The sequence below is a fragment of the Hyperolius riggenbachi genome, chromosome 12 (genome assembly GCF_040937935.1).
Source record: "Hyperolius riggenbachi isolate aHypRig1 chromosome 12, aHypRig1.pri, whole genome shotgun sequence".
Classification (NCBI taxonomy): domain Eukaryota; kingdom Metazoa; phylum Chordata; class Amphibia; order Anura; family Hyperoliidae; genus Hyperolius; species Hyperolius riggenbachi.
This window is the reverse complement of record NC_090657.1, coordinates 139,962,460-139,982,513: the sequence shown is the minus strand read 5'-3', so window position 1 is coordinate 139,982,513 and position 20,054 is coordinate 139,962,460. Positions and strand designations below refer to the sequence as shown.

Here is a 20,054-nt window from a genome sequence, read left to right as displayed (position 1 = left end):
GCATTACCTGGTACTTATACTGAGCTGCCTGATCTGGTTGTATTATCTTATTGCTGTATGTCATCCTTAAATATTGTGTGTGACCTTAACTAATGTCCAGCGCTGTGTAATATGTTGGCGCTTTGTAAATACAATAAATAAAGCAATATAAATAAGAACCTTTACTTCTTTCTGCTGTCAATTTGACCTCGTGTTTGGGATATTTGACACGTTGGAAAGTCCAAGTGTGTCCCATGCACAGCTTCTGGGTTGATGTCTTGAAATGGTCTTCTAGTAGTGTTTTATTTTAACATAACGAATTCAGAAGACCTGAATACTGCTGAACACCACACTTCTGTACCATTTCACTTCCTAACAAGTGGACAGGGTCAGGGGGGAGTTCACTACTTGCGTTTCACGGTGCATTTCACGTGACTCCGATACTTTCTCCTTCTGGCTTTCGAATGATGGTAATTTCTTGGTGAATGGCTAAATTATTCACCTGTTTGATCGCTGATCTTATGTTAGAGTACAATGAAGCGTAAATGAACCGTAAAGCCTTAGTAGAGTTTAATACCAGTAATTTTATATTATTGATACTATTAAAAATGTAATATTTGCGTCAACTTCATCTCCTAATCCCTCCTCTCACCCTAACCCTCCTAATGCTGCTGCACCTAACACTAACCCTCCTACTATCTCTACGCCTAACTGCTGCTACCCCTACCACTGCACCTAACTGCTGCTTCACCTAACGCTAACCTCACTGCCCCTAAAACTAACACTTCTATCACTGCAGCTACACCAAACACTACCCTTCGTGCCCCTACACTTAACACTAACCCTCCTACTATCGCTGCGCCTAACTTCTGCTACACCTACCACTGCATCTACTTGCTGCCACACCTAACACTAACCTCAATGCCCCTAAAACTAACACTTATCTCACTGCCACTACATCAAATACTACCCTTCCTGCTCAATCACCTAACCTTACTTAGTAATGTATGATGCCCGCTTACCAATCATCACACTGCTGCACTGGCATATCCCTATTGTAATACCATTGTACCCTAGCTTGCAGAGTTACACTGAATCTATTGCTAAGTGGTTCCTAATCTAAGCACACTGGCGCACCATAGATGAAATGAACATTGCAGGTAAGCGTTTCACTGTCTGGGTGATTCCACTTGCTATTATTGTTATTATTATTAATATAGCGCCATCTTCCATAGCACTATACAAAGTATATTGTCAGTAAACTGTCCCTCAGAAGGGCTCACAATCTAATCCCTACTATAGTCATATGTCTATGTATGTATTGTATAGTGTATTTATCATAGTCTAGGGGCAATTTAGGGGGAAACCAGATAGCTTATTTGTATCTTTTTGGGTTGTGGGAGGAAACCGGAGTACCCGGAGGAAAACCACGAAGACAACAGACAAACTCTGTGCAGATGGTGCCCTGGCTGGGACACGAACCGAGGACCCAGCACTGCCAGGCGAGAGTGCTAACCATGTTTAAAAAAAAACATTACTGTGTGATCATAAATGGCTTCACCCAATCACCACCTATGAATGAAAAAGAACATATTTGGCATGGTCAGTCTTAAAGGTGAATATTTCTATACTTCTGCCAGGGTATGTAAACTTATGAAGGCAACTGTATGTGCTGTGAATAGTGGTAATTCTCCTCCCCTGCCTACACCCCTCTGACACTGCAGGTGTCCTGGACAGGTACCGTATTGGTGCTCCACATCAATTGCTATGCAGGGAGTGCTTGAGGGGGCCCAATGTAACACTCGCACTGGAGCAAGGTTTATGTCATGATACCATATGAAATAATGAAACCAAAGTAATACCTCCCAACTTTTTGAGATCCGAAAGAGGGACAATTTAGCCACACCCCTAACCACACCCACAACACACCCCTAGTCTCGCATATAAAGATTTCATAAGAAGAATATGTTGTTTTATCATTCAAACCACACTGGTTCTTTCTCCTTCATATTAACATTTCAAAATAAGAAATGTATCAATGTAAAAGGGTGAAAATAAAGTTCAGAGTCAGTTAAACACATTTTTCTGTAGAAAAATACATGTTTTTACGTAGATCTGTACATCAGCCCTGAAAGAGGACAGATGAGGAAGAAAGAGGGACAGGGTTCCCAAATAGGTACTGTCCCTCCAAAAGAGGGACAGTTGGAAGCTATGCCACAGTCAGTGCAGTGAATCCATGTTTCTTTATGTGTGCAGTAACCCTAAACAGGAGAATGGATTCCAGTGTCCAAGAAAAGATGCTCATTACCCAACTTCAACAGAGTAAAATTATTTAAAATAAATGCATGATGTAGCTGCAAATGAATATTACATATTTACATCACCGCCAGTTCCTCTTAGAAGCTCACCATTTTCTTCTTACAGTGATCCCTTCCAGTTCTTACAAAGATTTTGTCAGAAATGAAATATATCAGTTGCTGTCAATTATACGTCAGTTGCTGTCTGGTATATTTTAGTTGCTGTCAGTTATAGCTGAAAGGATAATTAATGTGAAAGGTAATGTCCATGTTTCCCTATGGCTCAAGAGGGCGATGTTACAGTTTAAAGAGAACCTGAACTGAAAATGAAAAGTCAAAATAAACATCAACACGTCATACTTACTTCCTGTTTAGTCTACTCCTCAATCTCTTTCTCCTCTCCTGCATCCACTGTGAGCAATGAAATTATCTGTCCTCCATTTTGAAAATGGCTATTACCCCATAACAGCTTCCTGGTCAGCACACTGTTAAACTGTAATATCGCCCACTTGAGCCATAGGGAAGCATGGATATTACCTTGCACATTCAGTTGTAACTGACAGCAGCTGATATATTTCAGTTCTAACAGAATATTGTCAGAACTGGAAGGGATCACTGTAAGAAGAAAATGGTGAGCTTCTGAGAGATACTGACGGTGAGGTAAGTATGTAACATTAATTTGCAGCTACATAATGTGTTTATTTTAAATAATTTTACTCAGTTCTGGTTCCCTTTAAGGCCTTATTCACACCTAAAATCGAAAACGCAAACATTTTTGCGTTTTTGTGCAGCTTGTTTTCCCCCTCCCAGCACTCCACTGAGCACTGCATTTCTGGTAAGCACTTTTCTAAGTGCTTTTCCAGAATGGTTTTGTATTGCACTCCTTGATGCAAATCAGCAAGTGATCCCTTTGAGCCGGAAAAGAATAAATACAATGTATTCATTCTGAAAAAAAGTGAACACTATCGGCACATAAAGTGGTTTTGTGAGCGTTCAGCGCTATTCCTATACCTTCCATTATAGCCAAAACACCCCAAAAATGGTACAGGCACCGCTTTGCTGAACGCACACGCACGAACTGATCGAGCTGATCTGAACCTTCTCATAGAGATTCAATGCACAAGCGTTTTGTGGGCGATTTTAAAAATCGCCTGCGCTTGAAAAAAGGCAGGAAACACCCCTAGTATGAATGAGCCCTAACAGTGTGCTGACCCAAAAGCTATTACAAGATCATTGCCATTTTTAAAATGAAGGATGAAGAATTCCATCAACCACAGTGGACAAACAGGACACACGAGAGGCGAAAGATTGAGGAGTGGACTACATGGGAGGTAAGTGTGACCTGTGTATGTTTATTTTTACTTTTCAGTTCAGGTTTAAGGAGAACTCTATCCATAGCAGGGATTTTTTTTCTTGTTTTTGATATCGGTTTACAAATGAACGCGCTCCTGATCAACAAACTATATGATCATGTTGGTTTGACTGTTTGTCAATTAGGAGTACATACTGTTTTATGCGCAGCAGCCATAGACTGTAAACTGGATTAGACTGGGTCTACTTTTGTGTCATAGTTCTGTTTGCCAAGTACTGCACAATACATTAGAATTTTCCAAATAATAATAACTCTGTAAATGTATTAGTGTACTTGGTCGGGGAATTCTCTCCCCACAAGGGAAGGGAATGAAGCAGACCACAGTAAATGCAGACAATAATAAGGCAGAATGGGAATGTGGTTTATCTACAGGAAGTATCTCACCTGCTGCAGCCTCGTCCTGCGCACTGCAGCATCAACACACACAGTTGCTAGGAACGTTCTATCCTCGGAACAATAACTCGTTACTACAGCGGACCAGTTTCCAAACGTACCGCTCAGCCACAATGGCGGCGCCCAGGCCAGCTGGGAATGTCTTCAGGTTTAAAGATGCCCGGGCGATACCGGACCCCGTGTTGGAGCCGATGTTTGACGGGCCAGCCGTGCTAGTGTTGGACAATGGCTCCTTCCAGATGAGGGCGGGATGGGCCGGGCAGGGGCCCCAGATGCAGCTGCGCTCGGTGGTGGCCAGGAGTCGGGGAGGGCCCCGCAGTCTGAGCCGTATAGGGAATGACATTCCCAGCCTGGAGCCGCTCCGCTGGCTGCTCCGCACCCCATTTGACAGGAATCTTCCAGTAAACCTGGAGCTGCAGGAGTTGCTGTGCGATCACGTGTTCCAAAAACTGGGAGTGACGTCACAGGTACTCCTCTAGTCTCTTCTCTGTGAAGAGTATGTTCAAACTTCAGCAATAATGTTATGAGTGCTAGAAATCAGCTTCAGCTAGAACATTGCATGGGGCTTATCTGAATTGCTGTGAGAAGAATATAGAGGCTGCCAATTAAACAATGCCTGGCAGCCCTGCTGATCTATTTGGCTGCAGAAGTGTCTGAATGAAGCACACTCCTGAAACTAGCATGCAGCTAATCCAGTCAGATCTGACAATAATGTCAGAAACACTTGATCTGCTACATGCTTATTCCAAGTCTGTGGCTAAAAGTATTAGAGGCAGAGGATTAGCAGGATAGCCAGGCAACTTGGATTGCTTTAAAAGGAAATAAATATGGCAGCTTCCACATACCTCTTGCTACATTTGTTCTTTAAAGGATTATAATTTGGATGGTTTAACTTACCTATGTCTTTTTCTTGCCCTCTGTTGTCGTTCTGGTCCCTGGCTTTTCTACTCTCATCTCTGAAAGCTGGCTAGGTACTGCGATTGTGCCCCTCCTCAATCATACTCCTGTTGCTGGGATCATTTGCCGCATGCGTAGTTTCGATTTATACATGACCAGGGTAGGGCCCTAGTTGAGCCGACCTTCTCAATTACCGTAACATAAGCTATGACACCCAATTGGAGTTATAAGGCCACAGCTTTATTACAGTATTAACATTAAACATTAGTTGAGCTGTGACAGCGAAACATTGAAATAAAAGATGGGTAGAAAGGGGGAGGGACAAAACACATATTACAATAACAATCATATTTTCATTAACAGATGGCGGGGCGCTTGAGCGCTCTGCAGGTCCCTTGACAATGCCCTTGCGTGCTGGCCACTAGCCTTCGGCTTACATTATCACATTACACCACCACTCCATTATGCATTATCCATTATCATGATATTTCATTATGGGATCCTCTTTCGACTCATTCATTGGTTATGCCAGCTCAGTGGTGAATACTTTCTCGATGTCCAAAGATACGGCATTGCCAAGGACCCGCCCTCGGCTGTGACGAAGTCTGTAGGGATACAACAAGTTTGCATTGTTATGGGGTGTTCCCAACACCCATCCTGCCACTTGCTACCGACGAGCAAGCGGCAATGGGAGGGTGGGTGGGAGAAGTTTGCTGTATCCACACGATCCAAGAAGGGAGGCTGAATGGCCAGCCCCCTGGTCTTATAGTGTCCTGGCCCCTGGCCAAGACACTCCACCTTTACTTCACACCTGGCGACCCTATTGTTTCTGGACAGTCCAGCTCAGAGCCCACCCGGTCACGCCCCTTCTCGCCCTAGCTTCGCCCAGCTCTCAGGTTACTTGACCAGGGTAGGGCCCTAGTTGAGCCGACCTTCTCAATTACCGTAACATAAGCTATGACACCCAATTGGAGTTATAAGGCCACAGCTTTATTACAGTATTAACATTAAACATTAGTTGAGCTGTGACAGCGAAACATTGAAATAAAAGATGGGTAGAGAGGGGGAGGGACAAAACACATATTACAATAACAATCATATTTTCATTAACAGATGGCGGGGCGCTTGAGCGCTCTGCAGGTCCCTTGACAATGCCCTTGCGTGCTGGCCACTAGCCTTCGGCTTACATTATCACATTACACCACCACTCCATTATGCATTATCCATTATCATGATATTTCATTATGGGATCCTCTTTCGACTCATTCATTGGTTATGCCAGCTCAGTGGTGAATACTTTCTCGATGTCCAAAGATACGGCATTGCCAAGGACCCGCCACAGCATTCGTCCTTGCCCTCTCAAGGGCGAATGCCCGCCCATACGCAGAGCGCTGCCTCGAGAGCCTCTCTCAGGCCATATAAGAAGATGGTGTTGCCCAGATCATTTAGGTGCACGCCGTCCCTTTCCAGGTGCCCTGCCGGCCTTTCGAGCAGCGTGTGACGGACCGCTAACCCCCCAGACCTGAACATAAATTTCGAAATGGCTCTATTGATTTTTGCCCGAGACTGATTTAGGACCTGCTCGGGCTTGCGCGGGCGCCACGTTAGCCTGGGGATGATTTCCGACCACACTACGGTCATACGGGGGCAGAGTGACCACATCCGCGTGAATAGTGATATTAGTTCCTGCATCAGTAGATGCTGTTGCCTATGCCCGACGTCATTACCCCCTATATGGACCATTAGCACATCGGGGGACCCCCTTGCTTTCACTAACTTAAAAAATTTCTGGGCCAGCCTCTCGACTGTCAGTCCTCCCTGGCCCAACCAGTGAACCTCCACGTTGTCCCTTACCTGCCCGAGGTGTCGGTCTCTGTCTCGCTTTGCAGCTCGTCGCTCAGCCCGCACTATGTATGAATGCCCCATTATCCACACTATACATTTTCGTCGGCCTGTGAGGGATGATAGATGATAGATAGATGATAACATGCTTCATTTTTTTTTTTTTTTTTTTCTACTTCGCGCTCTACCCTTATCGCTCCGCCAGGTGCGGGCAAATGTAAGACCTGAAACGGTGCGATTCCCATCTGCCGATCTTTTTAATCATTTCAGCGCCGAGGCCCCATCTGGTTGCCTCGGTAGCTGCCCCAATGCGAAATGAGTGTGACCCGTATTCGGCCGTGACCGCACCCGATCCCTGTGAGTGTGCGTTTTAGCAGGGCTACAAACTGAAATCTGGACAGCGTAGTTCCGTCCTCGTGCCGCAGGAGCGGACCGGTTCGGTCAGACTGCCCCTGCATAAAACTTGTGTACAGTTGTACCGGGCAAGCCCTGCTCCCGGCCATCTCCCTCAGCCTAAGGGTGACTCCTTTGGCCCTTTGGTCCGTTTTTGACCTGGGGATGTGTACCCATAAGCTGCCTTGGGCTAGCGAGATATCCTTCTGCTGTATCCCCCCCCCCCCCCCCCCCGCTATTTCTATTGGGGCCTACCAGCTCCCCCACCCTTAAAGCTCCATGGAAGGCTAGCGCAAAAGCCAGCTGGAACAGCCGAATTTCGTGTGCACTGCGGCAATGTACCTCCAGTGCGTTCAGTAGTTCGATCAGCAGTGCCGGCGTGATGGGCCTTCGGCAATCACCTCCCAATTCCTCCTTACCTCTACGTCTAAAACCCTTGACCACCTGGCGAATCATGAAGACCTTGGTTAAATCTTCCTCCCCCCTTAACTTAAAAAGGAACGCCAGTGCCGCCATGGCCTTGTCCACTGCAGAGGGTGACGTAGCAGTAGCACATATGTTGTCGAGGAAATGCAGCATAAGGCTCCTTTTCTCTTCGGAGTTCCCCGTTGGGCGCCTGATTTCTAAGTCCGCCCACCTATTCCATACCCTGCTGTAAGCCCTCCAAGTGGTTGGTGAGATGGACTGTCTCACCCAACTCGCCAGTCTGTCGAGACTGTGTCCCATAGGCCTGGTGGTATCTGTGTAGGCCTCTCGTCCGCCTCTGGGGCCAACTACCGAAAACGGTCCAGCTGAAAACGAGACAGTGCGTCAGCTATTCCGTTCTCCTTACCGGGGATGTGTACTGCCCTAAAGCTAATGTTATGCTGCAGACACTTTAGTACGAACTGCCTGATGAGACTCACCACTGGGGGTGATGATGAAGTCAGACTGTTTACTGCCGCGACTACTGCCATGTTGTCCGTGCGAAATCGGACTGCTCTGTTGGCTAGCTCGTGGCCCCAGACCAACAGTGCTACTACCAGCAGGAAGAATTCTAGAAAGGCCAGGTTCTCCCCCAGTGGTGATCGGAGCCATGGGTGTGGCCACCTGCCGCTCACCCACCGTCCTTTGAAATAGGCTCCAAAGCCTGTGGACCCCGCAGCGTCGGTGAAGAGCTGCAGCTCCTCGTTCGTGCGCCACTCTTGGGGCCACAGCGTTCTCCCATTATAATCTGCCAGGAACGATTCCCAGACCCCTAAGCCATCTTTTGTCTCCCGGTTTAGCCTGATGAAGTGGTGGGGCTGCTGTATTCCTTTCGTCAGAAAGGCTAGGCGCCTGCAGAAGATCCTGCCCATTGGCATGACCTTGCATGCAAAATTCAGTTTACCCAGTAGTGACTGTATTTCGCGCAGTGTCCTTTTCTTGGCTGCCAGGGATTTTCCCACTTCAAGCCTGAGGTCACTCACCTTGTCTTCAGGTAGTCTAAATTCCATCGCCTCCGCGTCTATCTCTATCCCCAGAAACTTGATCTGCCTTGTTGGGCCCTCAGTTTTCTCAGCCGCTAATGGTACCCCGAGTAGGTCAAACGTGTCTACCAGCGTGCGCATCAGCTGCCTGCACTCGCCCGACCCGGCCGGGCCCACGCAGAGGAAGTCGTCCAAGTAATGAACTAGGCCCTTGGAGCCGCTTTCGCTCTTCACTACCCATTCTAGGAATGTGCTAAAGGCTTCGAAATACGCGCATGATATTGAGCAACCCATGGGCAAGCATCGGTCGACATAATATCTTCCCTCAAACTTACACCCCAACAGGTGCAAGCTATCCTTGTGCACCGGCAGTAAGCGAAAAGCCGATTCTATATCTACCTTGCCCATAAGTGCCCCTTGGCCTTTTCCTCTCACCAGGGCTGTTGCCCTGTCAAAGGATGCATAGTGTACCACTGCTAAGTCTGTGTCGATCCCGTCGTTTACTGACGTGCCCCATGGGTGCGATAAATGGTGTATAAGGCGATATTTACCTGCCTCTTTCTTGGGGACCACGCCTAGGGGTGATATGTGCAGATTGGGAATGGGTGGGTGATGAAAAGGACCTGCCATCCTTTCCATGGTTAGTTCCTTATCCAGCTTTTGCGCCACCACCTCTGGAAAATGGTAAGCAGATTTTAAATTTTTGCACCTGTCATTTGGGCAGGCCGTTTCGCATGGTATCCTAAACCCCTCCCGAAAGCCATATGCTAGAAGGTCGGCCTGCTCCCTATTGGGGTACCTATCTAGCCATGGGGCCATCGCCCCAACTTTAACTGGCGTGACTCCCTTTTCCAGTTCCCTGTTCTGTCTTGACTCCCTGCGCATTTCCGTTCCTTTTGTAACATTTAGCCCCTGGGTGCCCACTGGCCCCACAGACTGCGCAATCGTGCTTGTACCTGCATGTGGTTCCCCGCTTGCAGGTGTCATTGTTATAGTTCCAGCATAAACCTTTTCTTTGCTGGGCCAGCGAAGCATCCGCCCCGCCGGCTCCCGCTTGAAAGGGGGTGTTCTGGCCCCCTTTGTACCCGCCCCCGTATTCTGGCTTGGCGGGGCTACTCAGCGACATCCATAGCATGATGTCCCTGTGTTCCCACGTCAATGATGACCTGACTGCCATCCTTTGGCGAAACTGCTCGTCGTATAGCAGCCAGGCCTTCCCTCCGTATTTGTGGTATGCTTCCCTGATGCCGTCTAGGTAACAGAACATTGCTGCGCATTGTTCTGGGGTCTTTTCTCCCACTATGCTGGCGAATATGTGAAACGCCCTGGACCAGTTGGGGAATGTCCTGGGTATTAATCTATACATCCTCCTTATGTCGTCCTCCTCCTTGCGGTGTTCCTTGCCCCTTTCCCACTTGTCTATGTTAAAGTTATCCAGGGGGAGCACTGTGAATATGTCAATGTATTGACCCTTCCAAATTTTTTCCTTTGTTTCCTCTGACACGTGGAAACCTAAGGGGCCCGCAAAACAGATGTAGGTGCTGCTCTTAGCCGAATCGGCTAGCCGGGGCTTCCCGGTCGCTGCTACCTCTGGTGTTGCGGCGACCGGCGGTTGAACGTTCCCAACCTCAGTAACCGAGCCGCCCACCTCCGCCTGTTTCGCGGGCCTTGCTTCTTCGCCCCCTCCCCAGGCCCCCACCTGCTGAGTTGTGGTGTTCGCCCTAATGGCCTTCAAAATTTCCAGCAGTAAAGACCGCTGATCCCCATCCTGAGAAACGCCATTAGCAGTTGTAGAAGCATACATGTCATTGGCAATCGTTTTGTTAGTCTCACCTGCTTGGTTCCCCGCCTCCTGGAGTGTCGCTGGTCCATCTCTTCCGTGTGGCTCCTGAGCTATCTGCTCCCCGGAGCCGTGATGGGCGACCTGCGGAGGCAATAACAAAGAGGCGACTCCCTCCGCCCAGTTATATTGCTGCCGCGCGCCCTGCTGCTGCCGTCCCTCACCGCTGCTGCTGGCCCGGCCTCGGGCCTGATCTGCCCTCGCTTCCCATGCGCCTTCCTGACATCCCCCTCCACCCTCCTGTTGGCCCCCGTAGCGGCCCCGTTCCTCCTCCTGCTCTCCTTCGCTTTCCCCCCCCCTCCTCTGCCGAACTCACCTCCGTGGCGTGCTCCGGCTGCTGCTGCCACCCTCTGCCCCCTTCCCACCCGCTGGGCCTCTGTGTTGCCGCCTGTCCCCCTCCCCGGCTCTTTGCGGCCCCCTTTCCCGCTGCTCTCCTCCCCCCAGCCTTGCGCCCCCCCCCCTGCGCTGCTCTGCGCCCCTCTGACCTCCTGGGGCCCCCTGCTTGTGGTTCCTGCCTCCCCCCCCCCCCCCCCCCGGTTCCGTGCTGGGGCTCTGCGGTGAGCCCTTTAGTTGCCCCTGTACCTGCAGGCCCGGGGCCGCGCTGGGTCCCCTCCGATGGCCATGTCTGTGTGGCCTGTGGGTGGGGGTGGCCGCTTGGTGGCTGGTTGGGGATGGGGTGCGTGGGTGCCGCCCTGTGGGGGTTGGCATAGGCCCCCCGCCGGCCCCACCGCCGCATTCACCGCTGCGCTGACCGGGGCTCCGTTGTGCCCTGTCCTGGCGGCGGCCATCTTGCCGTGGGCTTTTGGATTGAGCCCGGCGGCCATTTTCCCGGAGCCCATGGCGGCGGCCATTTTGTGAGAGCTCCGGGTGGCGGCCATTTTGGCTTGGAACAGGGAGAGTGAGAGGGAGGGGGCTTGGGCCTCCTGTCCGGGGCTGGCTGGGTGAAGATATCCCCTCGGCCAGGCAGAACACCGCTCTCGGGGCGCTCCCCGTCTGCCCACTGGCTTCTCCCCCCTCCGTGGCAGACGCCTCGCTCTCCTGCCCCCCCGCTGTTCGGGCCCGGGCCCCCCCCGCTCGCCGCGCCGGCATCCGACCGGATGGGCCCTTCCTCCCCCCGCCTCCTGCTCCTGGCTGGGGAGCCTGCGGGGCTGAAACGGGCCGGAGGCCTCCTTCTCCTGGTGCTTTCCGGGCGAGCACCAGCCAGGTTAGTAAGCTGTGCTTGCAGCCACAGCATACCTTGTTCGCCCGGCATGGCCCTCACCCGGTCCCAGAGTTGCTGCATCAGGGCATCCATGCTTGCCCTGGATTACTTGCAGCAGCTCAGGGATGCGGAGGGATGAGGTTATTCTTTGGGGGGGCTAGCAGTGGATGGGTGGGCTGGCTGGGATGGAGGACTGGGTGCGTTCAGCAGCTCGAGGTGAGCTGGGTGGCTGGGATCTGGGCCGGGTGGGGATCGGATGGATGGATGGATGGGACGGGGGGATAGTTGGTTGGAAGGAGTGAGTGGGGTGGGATGGCGGAAGCTGGGTGAAGAGATGCCTGGGGTGCCCAGAGAATAGGTGGTGTGCTCTGCCGGTCGGCTGGGCTGCAGGTAACCCAGGAGGGAAAGCTGCTGGCTGTGTGCTTGATGCTGGGTGGGAGATGGGAAGGGAGTTCTGGCTAAGGCCTAGGTAATGAAAACCTGCACTTACCCCAGCCTTTGCTCCAGCGAAGTTTGCTGTATCCACACGATCCAAGAAGGGAGGCTGAATGGCCAGCCCCCTGGTCTTATAGTGTCCTGGCCCCTGGCCAAGACACTCCACCTTTACTTCACACCTGGCGACCCTATTGTTTCTGGACAGTCCAGCTCAGAGCCCACCCGGTCACGCCCCTTCTCGCCCTAGCTTCGCCCAGCTCTCAGGTTACTAACTATGCAAAAGCAGAACGCTCCCGGCCATGGGAGTGCAATTGAGGCGGTACAAAACCTAGGCCACGCATGCAGCTTTCAAGAGAGCACAGCTGCTGCAGGGATCAAAGTGGAATGACCGTGAGGAGGCTAGAATAAGTGCTAGATCAGTGATGGCTAACCTTGGCACTCCAGTTGTGGTGGAACTACAAGTCCCATGAGGCATTGCAATACTCTGCCTCCACAAGTTATGCTTAGAGCTGTCAGAGGCATGATGGGATTTGTAGTTTTGTCACAGCAGGAGTGCCAAGGTTAACCATCACTGCTCTAAATCCTCCACAGGCATAAAACGTCATCCTCTGGACCTCTGCCTTACCGCCACTGTGCTCACACAGGTGCAGTAAAGCCTCAGTCTTGGTTTAAGAGCACAGTCACTTGCTTGGAATCCAACAGGAGTTTGTCAGATTCCTTTGCGGCTATGGTGGATCCAGTGGCTTCCCTCTTCTTAGGTATTTGACTTTTGACCCAAAGTTCGCTTCAGGTACACTATAAAGTCTTCCTGGTCCTAGGCCCATCTTGTCATTCCAGTGCCGTCCCCTGCTGAAGTTATGCAACCGGCTGTGTCGTCGATACTCCTTGGGCATCCAGTGTTCTCCCCAGAATTTTTTTACAGATGGGTGGCATGAAATAGTAGCCGGGTGGCATAAAAAAGTAGCCGGGTCGGGCAAGATGAGAATGCAGGGCCAGTGCTTCTGTGAGCAACTCTGCTTACAGCATAGGAAGAGGTGAGCTGATGACAGCCGGATGGTCACCAAAACTAGCCGGGTGGAGCACCCGGCTAATAGAGCCCGGGGAGAACACTGGGCATCCTTTGATAGGAACTTGCATCTCCGAGAGCTTCTGAAGAAAGGTGCATCTGTACTGTGCAAGCCAGGACCGAGTAGTTCCGAAGGTTGTTTAACCTCCTTGGCGGTAATCCCGAGCTGAGCTCGGGGTATGCCGCCGGAGGTCGCCGCTCAGGCCCTGCTGGGCCGATTCCAAATCTGTAAAAAGCAGCACACGCAGCCGGCACTTTGCCAGCCGCGTGTGCTGCCCGATCGCCGCCGCTCCGCGGCGATCCGCCGCGTGCAGCGGCGACAGAGGGTCCCCCCAGCCGCCCGAGCCCAGCGCAGCCGGAACAAACAGTTCCGGCCGGCGCTAGGGGCTGGATCGGGCGGCTCTGACGTCAGGACGTCGACTGACGTCCATGACGTCACTCCGCTCGTCGCCATGGCGACGAGGAAAGCGAAACAAGATAGGCCGCTCATTGCGGCCTATCTTGTTACTTTCGATTGCCGGAGGCGATCGAAAGTACGCTTCCGGAGCGCCCTCTAGTGGGCTTTCATGCAGCCAACTTTCAGTTGGCTGCATGAAATATTTTTTTTTTAATTTAAAAAAAACCCTCCCGCAGCCTCCCTGGCAAAATAAATAAACCGCCAGGGAGGTTAAAGTGATACTTAAGTCAAAGCTAAAAAATGAGATTTACTCACCTGGGGCTTCCCTCAGCCCCCAGCAGCCGATCGGTGCCCTCGCAGCTCCGCTCCGATGTCCCAGGACCCGCCGGCGAGCACTTCCGGTTTGGCCGTCACCGGCCGACAGGCATGGGAACGCGAGTGATTGTTCGCGTTCCCAGCCTGTATATCGCCCCCTATGCTGCTATTGCGGCCAGGAGGCCGCGTTCCCATGCCAGGAGGCCGCAATAGCAGCATAGGGGGCGATATACAGGCTGGGAACGCGAACAATCACTCGCGTTCCCATGCCTGTCGGCCGGTGACGGCCAAACCGGAAGTGCTCGCCGGCGGGTCCTGGGACATCGGAGCGGAGCTGCGAGGGCACCGATCGGCTGCTGGGGGCTGAGGGAAGCCCCAGGTGAGTAAATCTCATTTTTTTAGCTTTGACTTAAGTTTTCCTTTAAGGGGTGCTGAACCGGTATTCACCATAACAGATCAAATTACTTTAAAGGGGGATGGCGCTGGAATGATGGGAGGGGCCGAGGATCATAAACATTCTATGATATTTAGTGCATTTCTCTACATAGGTAAGTATCTAACCTGTAGTGAGTTTCCTCACTTCGGGTTAAATTTTAGTGACAGTAATGAATAAAGTAGGGATGGTCAATGAGATGCAAATCATTTTGAGGTTATGCAGCATTATGCAAATTGATGCAGCTTGAAAATGAACCAATCAAATCCAAAATGAGTCCATTTTCAAGCTGCATACATTTGCATATAGATTTTGCTTAATCCTTCATCAACCCAAAATTATTTGCATCTCATTGACCATCCCTATAATAAAGCTATCGCGTAATTGAATATTTTCCCTTCTGATCCACATTTGATTAGTCCTGTGCAATGATTTGGTTCAGCCCTGCCCCCATAAAGGGCTCTATTTATAAAGCATTCCCGCATGCGGTAATGCTCAAAACAGCTGACTTTACTGACCACTTAGCAAAATGTCAATTCATAAAAGCTGTTTCTGCATGAAAAGCTACAATTCCTGAGCAGTGCGGGAAATTACCGCCTTTTGATGTGATTATCTCAACACATGTCACTAAATGTCAATTCATAAAGATTAGAGCAGGCGGAATTGGGACGGAGAATACTGTCTGTTTAGAAAAGGTGATAAGGATGCGAATAACAGCAAAGCTAATGAGGACAGACCTCCCAGGCAGCAGCAGAGAACAAAAAAGGCTTTCCGGAATACCCAGGCTGTGTTTTTTTAACCTCTTGGGTACCTATTTTCAGATATATTTCACATCAGAAAGCCTGCATGTGCAACATTTCTTGAAGTTCTAAGCTGTGGCAATTAAATAGATTGTTTAAAAAGACTAATAGACAGCGCAGATTCATGGCAAACAGAGGCAGTTTTAAAAAAAAAAATGCACATCTAAAGGGAAGTTGGGGCTGTCTCTTGTATTGTAAAGGTGCACACACACATTAGACTATAGTCTTTAGAAAATGAAAGATCACAGACCAACCTTACTACCCTTCATGTAGTATGAGAGCCATACCTTCACAGTCTTTTCTATGGAGCTGAACTCCCCATCAGAAAAAATCTTTGCAAGATCCTGCATACAAACATGCTGTACTGACACAAAAGATCAGTATCTGCAAAAGATCCGTTCCTGCAAATTGCATTCATAGTCTATGAGATCTGCAGATCAGACAATCATCTGCAGATCTGAAAATCCATCTTAGTGGTTCTGATCTGCAGATGAATGTCAGTTAAACAAGGTGTGTATGATGATCTGTAGATCTCATAGACTATGAATGCAATTTGCAGGAACGGATCTTTGGCAGGAACAGATCTTTTGCAGATACTGATCTTTTGTGTCTGTACAGCATCTGTGTGTGCAGCATCTTGCAAAGATTTTTTTCTGATGGGGAGTTCAGCTCCATAGAATAGACTGTGTAGAAATGCTCTCATACTACTTGAAGGGTGGTAAGATAGGTCTGTGATCCTTCATTTTCCAAAGACTATAGTCTGATGTGTGTATGCACCTTAAGGCTGTCTCTGCACGGAGAAAAACTTAGGCAGCTTCTCCTGTTACGCCAGCCTACCGCTGGAAATCCCCCACCTTTTATCGCAACTGTAAACTTTTTTTATGAATTAGCACACCAAAGTCTAAAATACCAATGCAGTATTTTCCCTCCAACATTTTTTTACCGCAAAGCTGTAACGATCGGTGTAACACAGAGAGGGTCTGATTACCGGTGATCTGCAGTATCACCGAGAATACAGATATATATATACCCGATTATTGATGATCTGCAGTATCACCGATAATCAGATATATCTCTAACCTCTGGACACCTGAGTAATAAGAGTGTTTGGTGTAACAGAAATACTTTGAGGACTGCACCTGAGGAGCAGGTGCACAGCAGTAAGGAGTACTGCACAGTAACACGTTCCTTCCGTAAGCCTGAGACTCTCCCGAGGGAGGGGTCACGCTAAGAATAGGAAGGACAGAGTGTGAGTGACACCAAGGAAGGGTGTCACCCCCAGGTCTGTGAGCTATCTCTAACTGGGGAGATAGCTCTCAAGGTCGGACAAGCCGGGTCGGCAACAGACAGACAGATCAGGGACAGAGACAGGAGACAGATGCAGAATCCTAAGACAAGTAGAGTTCGGCAACAGAGTATCAGATATAGTGAAGTGCCAAATCAGAGATCAGAAGAGTAGTCAGGAAAGCAGAAGGTCATAAAAAATAATCAACAATGCCTAGTCTTGGGTGTGAGCTCCTTGATCATCAACACCCTGGAACTAGTCTAGATAATAACACAGATAATATACAGTTTTCCCTAGACTGAGGTGTGAGGTCCTTGATCGTCAACACCCAGGAACTGGTCTAGATAATAACACAGATAATATCACAGATACTGGCAAGGTCTGAGTGCTACCACTAAGTGATCGCAACGGCAGACAACCAGAGAATGACCAGCACCCAGTATATATAGCAAGGCGCTCTCCAGCGCCTCCCCTAAGTGCTGGACCAATGGGAAATGGTGGAATTGTCAGCTGACCGGCTTGGTCAGCTGACTCCCTTCTGGCTGTCATAAAAGCTCTGCCTCTCAGCGCGCACGTCCTTCTAAACCTGTGTGGACTATCAGTCCCAGCCACACCAGACCTATACTGTAAACCATCCGCTGTGCTGGGCGCGGAACCAGCCGCACCGCTATCAGAGCATGCGGCGGTTCCTACGCGTTCCGCCATACTGTCAGATGTAGGCCTATGCGTGCAAACTGCCGTGTCAGACGCGGAATCCGCCGCCTTGTTCTCAGGACATGCGGCGGTTTTTCCGCATTCAGTCATGCCAGCAGATGCAGGCCCATGCGCGCAACCTGCCGCGTTGGACGCGGAATCAGCCGCCTTGCTCTGAACACTCGCGGCGGCTTTTCCGCGTTTTCTCACAAAAGCCTTTTATGAATAGAGCCCATTGTCTAATTTGAGACGACAGGTCTACAATGCACGCACTACTATAGAGTGTTCTTGCACGTTTATCACTCATTACTTAAACAATCTTCACTCAAAAGGATTGCACATCCAAGGTGAATCTTAATTAGTTCCATAAAAAACAGCCAATGTTTTGTAGCCATGCATGCCCCCTTTGTCAAGGCACAATTTGCTCAAAGGCATAGATCTGTCTGCCGCTGTAATTAATCTCTAGTAGGGTTAATGGGAGAAAACTCCTCTAGACACTCATTTGCAGCGATGTGTAATCCTACTGGAGCTTGATTACAGCAGCAGACAGATCTTTGCCTTTGAGCAATTTGTGCCTTGACAAAGGGGCCCTGTGTGGCTCCAAAACGTTGGCTGTATGTTTTTTTATGGAACCAATAAAGATTCGCTTGGATGTGCCAGCTCCTTTTGATTGAACATTGTACACAGGGCGTCTTTTTCCAGCTGACACACTCAGAGACAATGGGTTTGATCCTGTAGTGTGTGCGAGACAATATAACTGTTATCATTACTTAAATGGACACCGAGCAGTGCAGTAACTATGGAAAGATGCATACCATTTTGAAGCTCTCTTTCTCCTCTTTTCAATGATATGTAAACCGCCACCCTACGCCCTTTAGTTTTCGTTATTTTTGCGATCGAAATTGCGGCCGCCATCTTGGATTCCTTATTCAGCATTGTATTATGCAGGACGACACTTTCCCCATTGTCGGCAGCTCCAATCAGTGCAATGCAAGGAACCCAGGGGGCAGGGGGATATAATTACAAACATCATGACGGTAGGTGTGAGGATATAATTAATTAGTTGTGGGTATGCTTAACCTCCCTGGCGTTCTGGACGAGGTAGGCTCGTCCAGAAACGCCGGAGGTCACCGCTCAGGCCCCGTTGGGCCGATTTAAATAATGTTTTTTTAAACACGGAGCAAGCACTTTGCTTGCTGCGTGTCCTACCTGATCGCCGCCGCTACCCGCCGCGATACAGCCCCCCCCCCCCTGCCGAGACCCCGTGCGCTGCCTGGCCAATCAGTGCTGAGGGGTGGATCAGGTCTCCCTGTGACGTCACAACGTCGATAACGTCACGACGTTCGTCGCCATGGCGACGGGGGAAGCCCTCAAGGAAATCCCGTTCAGAACGGGATTTCCGGACGGGTCATTGCGCCTGCGGTGATCGGAGGGCAGGGAGGGACGCCGCAGGGAGGGGGGAATCATGTAGCTAGCTCAGGGCCGCATGAATCAGAACGCCAGGCAGGTTAAAGGCATACCCACAGGCACTGCTCGAAGTCCCTTTAAAGTGGACCCAAATTAAAAATACAAGGTTTCAGAAATAAAATCTATTTTCTAAATTATAATAATAAATAGCAGCCTTTTTTCAGCTGCATGATGACAAATATAAAATATTTTACATTTATTGGAGGAACCCCTCCCTTCCTTTCAAATTGCCGGGACAAAATCCGGCAAAATGATGGAGTAAGTGGTGTCTGGCAATGGAGGAATTGCTAATGGCTGCCCCCAGTATAACCCTAGTTATGAAAAGAGAAGGGTGAAAAGCATGCACGGAAATGCTCATAGGCATAAAGGAGTGTTTATTTATCTTTGTGTGTGTCAGAGTGGTGCAACTAAATATTTTTAATTAAAAAAATTTTTGGGTTTGGGTCCACTTTAAGCTTGAGAACAGACCAGTTGAATCCCACCTCAATTTCATTTGTTTGGTTAATTTTGAAGCTGCATTTATTTCCATAGAGAAGAGAATTCTGCATCAACTTCAAATGGTTTGCACTTCATTGTCCTACTGATTACTGAGGCCTTGTGCACACCAAAAACCGCTAGCAGATCCGCAAAATGCTAGCAGATTTTGAAACGCTTTTTTTAATTTTTCTATGGCATTTTGCTAGCGTTTTGCGGATTGCTGCTGCGGTTTCCAGTATAGTAGATTTCATATATTGTTACAGTAAAGCTGTTACTGAACAGCTTCTGTAACAAAAACGCCTGCAAAACCGCTCTGAAGTACCGTTTTTCAGAGCGGTTTGCGTTTTTCCTATACTTAACATTGAGGCAGAAACGCATCCGAAATCCAAAAAATGCCTCACCCCGGCATTTTTCGTTTCTGCAAAACGCCTCCCGCTCTGGTGTGCACCACCTCATTGAGATACATTGACCAAGCAGATCCGCAGCTGCAAGCGGATCTGAAAACGCCCAAAAAGCCGCTCGGTGTGCACCAGCCCTAATATAGGTAATAAAACTCCTGAGAAATACAAAGCAGAAAGCAGGGAACAGCTAAAAGTGAAATAGCTCAGGATTTGTCTGTATGGCAGCAGAATAACTTTAAGAAACTACTGTCATGTTCACGAGACATTAAACACTGTAAACCTCGATTTTCTACCTGTAAATAAAGAGTATGGGATTCCAGCAAATGTCCTATGTAGGATTACGACCAGGGATAGTCCATAAATTATAATAGCAGCCTTTTTTCAGCTGCAAGATGACAAATATAAAACATTTTACATTTATTGGAGGAACTCCCCCCTTCCTTTCATATTGCCGGGACAGAATCCGGCAAACTGGTGGAGTAGAAGGTGTCCAGCAAAGGAGGAAATGCTAATGGCTGCCACCTGTATAACCCTAGTTATGAAAAGAGAGGGTGAAAAGCATGCACTGAAATGCTCATAGGCTTGAAGAAGTGTTTATCTTTGTATGGTGCAACGAAATATTT

The 20,054-nt window shown here is 49.2% G+C and overlaps 2 protein-coding genes across 2 annotated transcripts in view; one reads left to right on the top strand and one right to left on the bottom strand.

The window, feature by feature from the left end:
- ARHGAP40 (Rho GTPase activating protein 40) overlaps positions 1-4,121 on the bottom strand; it is a 209,621-nt gene extending 205,500 nt beyond the window's left edge. The window contains exon 1 of the mRNA XM_068263552.1: positions 4,033-4,121. Coding sequence (XP_068119653.1) covers positions 4,033-4,064 — 32 coding nt within the window. The 5' untranslated portion in view covers positions 4,065-4,121. The remainder of the gene's footprint in view (positions 1-4,032) is intronic.
- Positions 4,122-4,128: 7 nt separating this feature from the next.
- The window catches only part of ACTR5 (actin related protein 5), a 37,242-nt gene continuing 21,316 nt past the window's right edge, over positions 4,129-20,054 (top strand). Inside the window, 1 exon segment of the mRNA XM_068263559.1 lies at positions 4,129-4,508. Within this exon segment, the coding sequence (XP_068119660.1) occupies positions 4,155-4,508 (354 nt within the window). The 5' untranslated portion in view covers positions 4,129-4,154.